Source organism: Thamnophis sirtalis, unplaced genomic scaffold (genome assembly GCF_051295495.1).
Source record: "Thamnophis sirtalis isolate CommonGarterSnake01/CBP01778 unplaced genomic scaffold, rThaSir2_p1.2 scaffold_4, whole genome shotgun sequence".
NCBI lineage: Eukaryota > Metazoa > Chordata > Lepidosauria > Squamata > Natricidae > Thamnophis > Thamnophis sirtalis.
The window spans coordinates 86,801,456-86,813,948 of NW_028261384.1; the positions used below are offsets into that span (position 1 = coordinate 86,801,456).

Here is a 12,493-nt window from a genome sequence, read left to right on the forward strand (position 1 = left end):
TTCAGATTCTTGGATCCCTGACACCAGTTTAGTCAACTGACTAATTTGTGTCTGTAGCCTATAATGCTGTCCATTGCTCCATCTTCATTTTTCCCTCTGTTTTTTTTTTTCATCTTCCTCTACTTTCGTTATCAGGTTTTCAAGATTCTTTTACTTTAATTTCAAATTTCAGATGTTCCATTACTTATTTAATTAACAATCTCTTCTTCACTTCAGTTCCCAATCTAATCTCTTGTTTCCATTTTATTTGTCAAAGGTTCTAAATTAATTCTATTTCTATAAATTGTGCATTATTATATTATTGCATAAGATATCTCATTATCCTTTTATGTTCTTTATTCTTAACTGCATGAACCGTTGTCATTACATATATAAAAATATCTGAACAGTGAAAAATATAGTCTAGTCATATTACTTTCTCAAATCTAAAATAAAGAAAAGAAAAACAATGGGAAAAATAGACAAAAGGAATCATTTTGCTCCAGTCAAAAATTGTCAAGTGTTCTTGGCTTATTTTATAATTAAATCCATTCAGTGTATTATCTTTTTTCCTCTACAGAAAGAAAATATTGTAGGTAATTACATCCAATCTGAGCCCAATTGTATTAAATCCATAGCCAGAAGCCTATTTGTGCTTGGATTCTTATATGTGATTCTAGGGGTGTTATGAAAATTAATATTTGGATTGGACGTGTCATATGTCTGGATTCAGGGCTCTCAAACATCATCCCACAAAGTCGATTCCATGTAGTGTCAGGCTTGAGGTTACCCTAGGCAACACATCTGGGTATTTCTGATGCAGATGTGGCAAAGTGTGTGACAACATTGCATTGCGTAGCAAGGAAGATGAAACAGCATTTCATTGAACAAAGTGATTGAGCTGCCAATATCATAATTTCCCTGTGGTGTGTCTGGGCTCTTTTATTGAAAGTAGCGTGGAAAAATTATGTTAGTGGTAGCTATAGCTGCTTCAATTTGGTATTCCTTATATGATAGATTTTAATTAAGTAAAGCACAGATTGGTGTCTATTGGCATCTTCTGTATCCTGAGCCTGCTGGAATGTGACTTTTGCTCCCAAGAGATAGTCAAGAAAAAAATTAAGTCTGGTTGTCTGACATATTTCAGAATTTTGATCTCCCTTGAGAATAGCAGCATTTCACTCAGTATTTTCATTAGAATATTAATCAGGGTGAGATTATGATGCTGCTCTGCAAAATACCATAAATAATTGCCTTGAGGCAGAGCAGCTGTTCTGTAAACTTTCATGAGGGAATTACCATCCAGCTGTCTAGAAAAGAAAATGGTATTTACTTCCTTGATAATTTTTATAGTGGTATCAGTATTTGTAACATGATAATTTGCTGTGAAAATGAGTTTGTTTCTGGATTCTTCATTTTTTAAATTGTCAAATTAATATACTAAAGTTTAATTAGGCAATTTCCATAACAAACCATCTTTCTCTATGTTGGGATGGCCTGTCTCACTTCTACACTGATCTCTCTAGGTTGGCATTAAAATTAATGCTACGAGAATTTTATTTTATAGAAATGATGCTGTTTTTAGGAGCCATCCAAAAGGTCAAGATGGTTATGATGATTACACAATTGAAACTTCATTCCTTTTAATGTATATCACACATATGAAAAAGTGTGGAGGATTGAATTTTTGTGGGTGTGCTTACTATGTTAACTTTCTAAGCTCTTCTCCCAGTAAAGAATTCCCCTGCCATTTTTTTAGGTAGAGGATAATGGTTTTCAAATTTCCAGGTACGAGTGTAAAATGATAAGGTGATAAAATAATCAGGTGATTAGACAATAAGACATGCTACCAGAAGTTTTACCAATCTTGACTGAATAATAATATTTAAAAGTAAGAGGAAACAGAAAAAAATAGAAGTGGAGAGAGAGAAAAGGAAGGGAAGGGCAAACAATTTATCTAAAGTGCAGCCTTTCTAGCCCAGTGACCTCCAGATGCATTGCAAGCACTCTTCTGCTCCTTTCATCCTCAACAAATAACTATTCTTAACATTTTTGAAACACATCAGGTTGGTACAGGCTATTGTACTTAACTGACTTCAGGGTCTATCATCTCATTTGATTAATCTAGGTTTTTAAATTTTGATTCTTTGGTGTAAATGATGACCGCGTAAGAACTGTAAAAATATCATATTTTGAAATTAATTGCATAATTGCAATAATAATGTTCATGTGTAGTTTCTCCCATTTCTGTAACTTGGACTTGAAGGGACTGGAAAAATATTTTATGGGGATTTAAAAAATTTTCTGAGCTTTCATCTGAAATTTAAACAACCAGCCAATGCCTCTATCTAAGTACATGTGTTCTGATATCTGTTAAGTATAGATGCTATATACTGCCCATAATGTAGACATATAAATTTGATAAATGAACAAATATACAAAGGCCCGTAGCAACATATAGTCAGATTCTTCACCAGGTTGCAAAAAGATCTACAATGCAATAGTCCTAAAGTAAGGCGTAATTACATGAGGAGCAAGATAGACACATTCCTTTTGAGGTCTGCCCATGCTTGCTCTTGTTGCACTTCATCTATTAAAGTTTTCATCTCCCTTAAAGACATGAATTTTACTATAATAGATGAAATAGAAGAAACATCTTCCAACTAGAACCAAGATTTTACTAATCAGGTAATTAATTTTTGTAACTCTTCATTAATCAAGTAACTGATGGCTATTTTCCTTTTTTTTTCTCTTCAGCAAAAGGTCATGAAACTTTTTGGGGCTGTAATTTTCTAAGTTCTATAAGCTGTAATTTTCCAACTTTAGCCCTTTGTTTTTAGAGTAAGTTGATGCTTTTTTTGTTTGTTTTTTTGGCTCACTCACACTTTTTGCTGAGTTAGCTTACTGTGACCTGAAAGTTTCTAAAACCACAAAGCTAAGAATATAGAGCAAGTTGTGGAAAGCTAACTCTTCTTAAAATGTGCTGTCGGCCTTTGTTTGGAAGGGAAGTTTATGTTTCTCTTTTTGCTGCTTAAAAAAAAGATCCTAAAAGTGCTTAACTTTTTTTTTTTTTTAAAAGATGGTGTCTCAGAACTCATATTTTCTGAGCTGAAAGCATACAACTAGGCAGAAATCTTGCTAAGAATTTTCTTGGAAAAAAACCAGTTTAAGACAAGAAAGTTAATTATAGCATTAGTCATTACTGGAAATTTGAACTAAAACATCAAGTAAAACATTATGAGAGTATATATTTATTTGCAATCAAAGTACGATATATCATTCTCGTTAATTGTCCCTACTCTCAGCATACTAACGTAGTCATTCCTTTCCAAAATGTTTGATTACAGATGTGGGACTATTGAATCTAGGATTTCCCACATCAAGACCTCAAAGATCTTTTTTAACCATTCTATGTTCTAAGGCTCTATTTCATATTTATTGATTCTTCTTTTTACCTTTTATTGTAATTGTAAATCTTGATACATTCTATTGTTTCAATGTAAATTTCAATACAGTAATATTTAATATAATTGACAATTATGATAATTCTACTATTAGAACAGGGGTGTCAAATTCAAGGCCCGGGAGCCAGATCTGGCCCACAGTATGCTTATATCTGGCCCGCAGGGCCATTCTGGAAACAGCAAAGAACCAGTCTGCAGTGTCTCTGCCAGGAAAAATGGAGGTCAGGAGGGTTGCCCAAGCTCCATTTTCTCTGGCAGAAAGTTGCAGGAGGCCATCACAGCCAAAAACGGAACTCGGGAGACTGTTTTCACTGGCAGAGCACCCGGGCCACCACAAGCGCCCCTGACACGAGTGACATTGAGCTAGCCACACCTACCCTGGCCACAAACACCCCAAGGTCAAACAGAACCCTGATGTGGCCCTCAATGAAATTGAGTTTGGCACCCCTGATTTAGAATGTTTCAATTATTGAAAATAATTAATTATTGAAAATAAAAATAAAATTATATCAGTATTAATTGTAGATAATCAATCAGAATATAGCTTTGAGGTCTTCAAGTCCAAAAACCTGCTCAAGTGGTTCCCTACTTAGATGACGTCCTGATCGCTGTCTGCAGTCGATCAGGGCTCATCGAAGTCCTTCGGAAGGTCCGCAACGTTTCAGGGTCGTGGGCTTAAAATTGAAGCACAGCAAATGTTCCTTTGCTGTGCCTAGGATGGAATTCCTGGGTTTCCTTGTGGACACCCAGGGCATCCATCCCACTCCCTCTAAAGTAGCAGCCGTCAGGAATGCCCCCACTCCCACCTCTAAAGTGGAGCTGAAGGCGTTCTTGGTTTTTTAAAATTTCTATGCGCCATTTCTTCTGCACAAGGCATCACTTGCCGAGCTACTGCATTGGTTTCTCGACCGATCTGTGGTGTGGTGCTGGTGCAGCCGTGAGCCGCATGCGTTCGCGGTTGTCAAAGCTATGCTTATGTCAGCAGCTGTTTAGTCCAATACAGTGACAAGCTGCTGCTGAGATTAGCATGTGATGCCTCCCTTTTTGGTGTGAGGGCAGTTCTGATCCATGTCCTCCCCAATGGCTCAGAAGCCCCTATAGCTTTTTACTCCTGGACACTCTCCTCTGCTGAGAGGAACTACAGCCAGATCGACAAGGAGGCTCTGGCTGCTGTGTACGGGATTAAAAAGTTCCATGATTATCTCTACGGATGGCATTTCACTCTGTACACCGACCACAAGCCTTTCCTTGGACTTCTGCTGGTAACTGTCCGACCCCTCCCATTCTAATCCCCTAGGATGACCCGTTGGACGGAGTTCCTCACAGTATACTCGTATACACTGCAGTACCGTCCGGGCAAGCAGCTGGGGCAGGCAGATGCCCTCAGCCGTTGCACTCTCCCTGACTCTGACCTTAGCCATGTTCCATCAGCTTCTGTCCTGTCCATTGCCTCTTTGGACTTGCTGCTCACCTCCTCTGACGTAGTGGCCCACTCCTTAGCAGATGCCATCCTGTCCCAAGTGTTCACTTGGGTTCAGAGGGGGTGGCCTTTGGGCAAGGTGTCCGAGGATTTCCGCCCCTTCAAGACCCACCAACTGGAGCTCTCCCTCCACAGCGGGTGCTTGCTCTGAGGTGACAGGGTCATCATTCCTCCCTCCCTCTGCCACCAAGTGCTTGACCGCTTCCACCAGGATCACCCAGGCATAGCTCGCATGAAAGCCTTGCCTTGCAGTTATGTCTGGTGGCCCAGGATGGACGAGGACATAGCAACTTGTGTGGGCCACTGCATCTCCTGCCAGGAATCCTGCCCTGCTCCCCCTGCTGCACCTGTTAGGGACTGGGAGCTTCCCAGGGGACCCTGGTCGAAGCTCCATTTGGATTTCATGGGTCCCTTCCATGGTCAGAACTTTCTGGTGGTCATGGACGCCTACTCGCATTGGGTGGAACTCATGCTCATGCCATTTACTACTGTAGAGTCCACCACATGGGGCCTATGACATCTATTTGCAATCCATGGGTTGCCGGATACCATCTTGACCTATTTGAGCGATTACGCATGCGTCACTGCCGTACTTGCGTCCTCGCTGGGGGGGGGGCAGAAGTGTTGAGTCCTCGATTTGTGATCGATCCTAAGTCCTTGACTTATGACTGGCCGCAAGTCCTCAACTTACGATTGACAGCCGGCAACAGCTCAGCCACGCCTGATTGGCTAAGGCACGGCTGGCTAAGTGCAGGCTGTCTGCTTCGTTCCCATTGGTTGCCCTGCTTGACAGCTCCAGTATAAATAGCTGTCAAGCTGGGTGAGGTGCTGAATCATGTATTCTATTGTTGAGTTCTGTTAAATAAACGCTGTTCAACTTACCTCAGCTGTCTCACGTCTTCTCAATCGATCCAGAATTTAATATCAACCCTCTCCAAAATTGACATTTAACTATTCAGGGGTTTTATCCATTCTGTTGTCTGTGTTAGGCAGCTTGCTTCCTGATATAGTTTTAGATTTGGAAGATCCGAAGACCAGCTCTCTCTTTGGTGTCTTGTACACATTTTGTTTCACTCCGTGTCTTTTCCCATTCCATATTAATTTACTAATAGTTTTTTTGCCGTATTTATTGTCTGCTTCTAACTCTGTGCCAAGACCAAATTTAGATGGCTTCATTTGTGAGGTATTTGGGGATATGTGTCAGGTAGTTGATACTGAATGGTTTTCTGTATTTGAACCTTCAGTAGCGATAGTAATATTTGTTGGTGGGTTTTTTTGTATTTTCTCAGACTCTGGGATATTCCTCATCTATAACAATGGTCTGCAGAGCTGCTTGGAAACAAAGGATTCTTTGGTGAAAATTTCTAAAATCTGTAATACAAGTCTTCCTGCTCAGAAGTGGAAATGGGTTTCCAGGAATCGGCTTTTCAACATTGGAAACATGCAGTGCTTGGGAGTCTCCTGGAAGTCTGCAAACAGTAGTGCCACTACCCATGCATTGGCCACTTATGAATGTAGCAGTGAATCTGTCAACATGCGGTGGAACTGTCGGAGTCTAGGGGACCAGCTTTCCCAGTATTTGAGCTCGAGGTTGGGGAACTGGTCACTGACACCAGCTGAGAGAGGTGACCAGGCTCGTGGAGGACAATGGAAGATCTATGGAAATGATGAAGATTTGTGCTCTAGGCCATACTCTGGTAAAACCCACATTAGAAGACTGAAAAATTAATGTTGTTGTTTCCTATCATTGCACATGTCATAATTAAAAATGTTATTCTGCACTATCCAAATTTAATATCTTTTAGATATTTTTATTATAATTATAAGCAAAAAAAACACCAGATATCATTGACTCTAATGAGTACAGGTTAATGCTTATGAGTTCAAGTTGTGTAATGTAGCATTTTTACTTCCAGTAGCCATCTGCCATTTGCATCTTGAAAATAGAGCAAGATGGTGATAGACAGCATTAAACTTTCATTGTCCAAGCATTATCAGATCATTGCTATAGCAACTAAAGGGTAGTTTCTGGACTTTTGGATGTTCCCAAAAATCCCTTAATTTTAGCCCTGGCTAGCTAGAATTACTAGGAACTGCAGTTTAGCAATATCTGTAGGATTTATAGGTAGCCAAACCTCACTATCTGGCTTATATGATAATATACTACTTAATTTATTTTAGTAAAGGTAGTCTGTATTGGTTGTTACAGCAACACATTATTAGTTAGTTTATACAGTAAAAATTTACATTTATTATATGAGGAAAGTCACTTTCAATCCACCTTGATCATATTCACTTTAGTTATCTAGTTATGAGCAATATTTGTTGATAATTCATTATAAATCTTAGAAAGCAAATATGGAAAACTTGCCATTTCTCTGAACATAGCTTTCCTTGAGAGACAAACAAAATACAAAACCAACAATCTGTCACCTGTTTTCACTGATTTTTCTCAAACTGAAATGGAAAGAAAACCCATCATAAATTGGAACTAATCTGTTCAACAGTAATTGGAATTAAATTAAGATTGTTTGTTCAAGAATGCTACCAATCATATTCTAAATCTGTGGAAATAATACTTTAAAAATATTCGCTTCCTTGTTAAATTCTAGTTTTGATAGTGTAGATACACTAAAATTCCTACTGTTCATTTTGTAGGTTTCATCCATTGTCCCAAAGTCAACCTGAATAAACAAATCACACAATAGTATCAGAATAGTTTTACTTTCTCCCAAAGTACATATAACGATTCAATCTGCTATTTCAAGATTTTCACTATAATTTAGAATTCCATTTTTCCAAAGAATGGATGAACTCCAAAGCCATTAACCGCCATTCATTCTGAATATCTCTTACCATTTAAAATGAGCCTCCGCTTGTATGAGAAACAGCTGTACGGTGAACAAGTGGTTTCTGCTCTGATTTGAATCCAGGCTCAGCTATTACACTAAATCCAGTCTAAATAGAATGTTCTAAATAGAATGTTCAGAATAGAATATTCAATGGTTTGATTTCAAATAATTTAAATGCTACTAATTTATCTGAATGATGGGATCTACGAGTAGTTTAGTGAGAATCCAAACTTTGTCAGCAGACCTTTGTGCATATTTTATAGTTTTACAGTTGTACAGAAATAGTTATTTAACAATGCCAAGATGTATATCTTGTATTAGAAAAGTAAAATAAAGTTTCTCTTAAGATCAATAGAAGAAAATTAGCAACATATCTCATGAAGTCTCTGACACCAAAAAGTGAACTGCAAATTCATTGGTCTAAATGTTTTCCAAAACAAATGTATAAATGCAGATTTATTTTGTTTGGATCTCTAAATCCAGAATTTGGGCAATCTTAATGCAGAATTTTAAGATTGATATTTGCATTATGAAAAATGAATAACCCAAGCAAATTTAGATTAAAGCAATTTAGTAATAGGTATGGAATTGTAATCTATAATTGGTAAAATAGATAGGTGTATTTTTTCCCAAAATAATATATGGAGAATCTTCTTTGCTCTCCATTGTCTTTGCACATAGAGAAGAATCATGTTTCAAAGATTCAATCTCATTTAATTGTATTTTGTATTAATCTACTGTGATCTATAATCCACCTATTAACACAAAAAGACATTTTAGTGGCATCTTAGTCTAACCAATTTTATCATCACATATAGGAGTAATTAAACTGGATAACCTTTAAAGTTCCATAAAAGATTGTTTTCAGAAAAGATGAACATAGGAAGCTTTCTGAAAACTATTAATTGTTCAGTTACTGCCAAAACATAAACCGAATTATAGGAGTAACTTTTCCAGTATTTAGCTATCATCATTCTTGATGGGAATAAATCTTTTTTTCTTAGAGTTAAGTAGCACATTTTCAGTCACTATCAGGGAATGAGTTATCTGCTGAATGTTTATGAATTTAAGTGCAAACTTTTATGTTTTAGCCATCTGCCAACTTAATTTTTTTCAACAAATCCTGAATTTTCTAAATGTATTGTTCTCCGTTTGATGCAGAATTTATAGATTATATTGGAGAGTATGTGGGGGGACTATTGAGGGCGGGGCAGGGGAGAGGGGGAAGTACAGTCATACATGGATTGGAACTATCTTCCAGCAATTAAATACGTGTTGGATTAATTTAAAATTAGGCAGCATAGGCTGATTATGGCTATCCATAACAGAATTATAGAATCTTAAATTGGATTACAAAGTGTTGATTGCCAAACCTTTTGTTCAAAATTATAAACATTTCCTTTTTCTAGCAGAAGACAAATATGAGCTGTAGCTTTCTCTCTTTTCCAGAAATTTACACTATTCAAGGCAACTCTCATGGAAAGCCCTGCACCATCCCCTTCAAGTATGATAATCAGTGGTTTCATGATTGTACAAGTATGGGACGTGGAGACGGTCATCTCTGGTGCGCCACCACACAGGATTATGGCAAAGATGAGAGATGGGGATTCTGCCCCGTTAAGAGTAAGCTGCTTCCGGTTGTACGGAATTGTGGGCATATGACTCCCTAGGCTAATACTTTTCAGTTTATTCATAAGGATGGTGATTATGTGCAAATAAATGGGTTCTTTCTTTCTTTTTAACCAGATTCCACAAGAGTTTTTATTGTTTCTCCTTTTTACAGCTAAGCTCCTAAGGCTTAGGGCTATGATTTCCTGAATAATTCTGCTACTAACAAATATTTATGGATTTTTCCTGGGGCTTCTTATTATTCTTTCCTGCCACCCTCCCGTCAACTTAACTCACCTATATTGCTTTCCTATACTTCCTACCTTTAGTTGCTACTTTGTAACTAGGCTCAAATTATATGTATGCATTTTTCTCTAGTACTTGCTTTCTTTTCCTGCATTTTATATCTGAACCTTCCCCTTAGTAAGTAGTGAACAGTGAAATAGAACATGTAGAAAAGTGCTGTTTATATAGGCACTGGATTTATATACAAATGCAGATGCGTATACAGGTTAACTTATAACCACAGTTCAGCCCCAAATTTCTATTGCTAAAGCGAGATGGTTGTTAAGCAAGTAGCACCCCATTTTATAATCTTTTTCCCACAGTTGTTAAATGAATCACATCAATTGTTAAGTGAATCATGCAGTTTTATAAGCAAACCTAGCTTCCCCCATAGTCTTTGACAGAAGGCAGCATGGAAAGTTACAAATGGTGACCATATGGTCCTGAGACACTGCAACTGTTGTAGGCTCATGTCAAATGCCAAGTGCCCAAAATTTGATCACATGACCATGGGGATGCAGTAAAGGTGGTAAGTGTGAAAAACAATCATAAGCTCACCTTTTTTCAGTGCTGTTGTAACATTGAATGGTCACTGAATGAATGATTTACCTATAGTTGTTATTTATTACTGCAATTGGAAATGGAAACTTGGTTGCTAATCGAAGCAGCCACTAAGTGAAACTGCAATTGTGCTTACAATCTTATTTCATTGTTTTACAGACTTGCTAAGGTGATAAATGTGAGGATTGGTCACAGTGTTACTTTTTAATCACTGTTGCAACTGTGAACTATTATTGTAGTCCTCACTTAATGACCATTTGTCCAGCCATGACAACATTGAACAAATGGTAATTATTACCAGTCCTCAAAGTTACAGCCATTGCAAATCTCTACAAGCACATGATCAATTTGGCCACATGGCAACCTGCATTTATGATCACAGCATACAACTTCTGTCATCCACCAATCTCTCTCCCATCTCTGCCCCTTTGGCTGCCTTGCACTCTGCCACCCCTGCCTCTCTGCTGCCCTTCTGCCTTCCACTTCACTGCCCATCACCCTCCATCCCATATGTCTCCTGAGATGTCATGTCACAGAGGCCAGCAGCATCAGCAGTGGGAGGAAGATTGCGAAGGTCAGCTGGATGCAGCTGGGAATGGCAAGCGAATAATAGGTGGTGGTCGTGGTGGAGTGCATGGTGGCCAAAGGGGTGAAGGGGGAGTTGAAGTGGAGGCAAGCATGGTAAGAGGGCAGAGCCTGTCTGCAGAAGGATGCTCTCTGGGCCTGGCTGAGGAGAATGCAGCAGGACAGAGACAGCAATTCGTGCAGGCCAGGATAAGCATGTGGTTCTCACCTAAAAACGACACCAACTCTTGCTTAATGACTGTAACCAGGATTACCAAAACAGTTGCTAAGCAGTGCAGGCCCATGAAGTTTCCCTAAGCTTAGTGACAGAAATTCTGACACAAATTAGGATTGTTAAACTAGGACTATATGTTTTACAATAACAATGAAAGCTTAATATCAAATTGAGCATTCAAGAAATGTATCTTTCTGTGCAGTTCCTGCAATCTTTATGAAAAGTATACATAAGTTTATGCATTGTACATTACAGTCTTCTGAATCCAACAATTCTACCTTGCATTTTCTTTTGTTCTTTTTTCACATGATTATTTCCTAGGCAACCATGGCCACACAACTTAACAAGCTGTAGAATGAATTTCCAAAAATGCATAACTTTTCTTGAATCCATTTGCTAACTAAGGTGAGTACGTATTGTGTTAACTTGGAGTCACTTCCTTTTTGTCTTGTCCTCGTAGGCAATGACTGTGATACATTCTGGGACAGAGACCAACTCACCAATAGCTGCTATCAGTTCAACTTCCAGTCCACCTTGTCTTGGCAGGAGGCTGGAAAGAGCTGTGAACAGCAAGGGGCTGGCTTGCTTAGCATCACTGCGATTCATGAGCAGACCTACATCAATGGTAAGCATTGGGAATATGTACTTGAAACAGGTTCTCCTAGTAAAAGGGATGGAAAAAAAAATTTGCTCTGCAGATTGGCATGTTTACCATGCTTTCAATTATAAAGACTAACAATAAGCCTTCCAATACTGATTGTTTGTTGGGTATTCTTTTAAGAATGTGGTGTGAATGATGTGATTGCTGTTGTATGTGCCCACTTTTTAACCCCTTATTATTGTTGTAACCTTTTTGTGTTTTAAATTGTTAGTGGGGAGTGACTGGCTCTGTGATTGTGTATGTCTGAGCAGGCTGGGACCTTGTCCAGGTACCCTCTGTACTGAGTGGGGGCCTGGGTCAATCCCAGCCGCAGAATGCTTGTTTCGAAGGGCCTGCCGGAGCTCGCGAGGGTTATGGGGATGGGTAGGGGGATCACGGACACGGGAGTGGACCGGAGCATTACGGTCTTAACAGGGAGGGGCAGATATGGCGGGGACTTTAGGGCAGGCCATTACCGGGGAAGGAGGGCTCCCTACGTCACAGAGATCCCTCCTTCCGGCCCTATGAGTCCCACTCCAAGGCCAGGTGGTGTGAGTAATCATGACCCTAGCCTCAGGCTGCTGGTGCTAAATGCCAGGTCTGTAGTTCATAAAGCTCCTCTCGTTCGGGACTTAATTTTAGACGAGAGGGCAGACCTGGCATGTATTACTGAGACCTGGCTGGGCCTGGAGGGAGGAGTCCCCCTCGTAGAGATGTGCCCAGAGGGTTTTCAGGTGCTCCATCAGCCGAGAGCTCAGAGAAGGGGTGGGGGTGTGGCCATTGTTATCCGAGAGTCTCTAGCACCTCGTAGGATCCCTGCTCCGG

The 12,493-nt window shown here is 39.2% G+C and overlaps 1 protein-coding gene across 2 annotated transcripts in view; it reads left to right on the forward strand.

The window, feature by feature from the left end:
- The window catches only part of MRC2 (mannose receptor C-type 2), a 98,141-nt gene that overhangs the window by 15,902 nt on the left and 69,746 nt on the right, over positions 1-12,493 (forward strand). For both annotated transcript variants that reach the window (XM_087713290.1, XM_087713291.1), the window contains exons 2-4: positions 6,213-6,620; positions 9,225-9,398; positions 11,489-11,653. In XM_087713290.1, the coding sequence (XP_087569416.1) occupies positions 6,213-6,620; positions 9,225-9,398; positions 11,489-11,653 (747 nt within the window). The remainder of the gene's footprint in view (positions 1-6,212; positions 6,621-9,224; positions 9,399-11,488; positions 11,654-12,493) is intronic.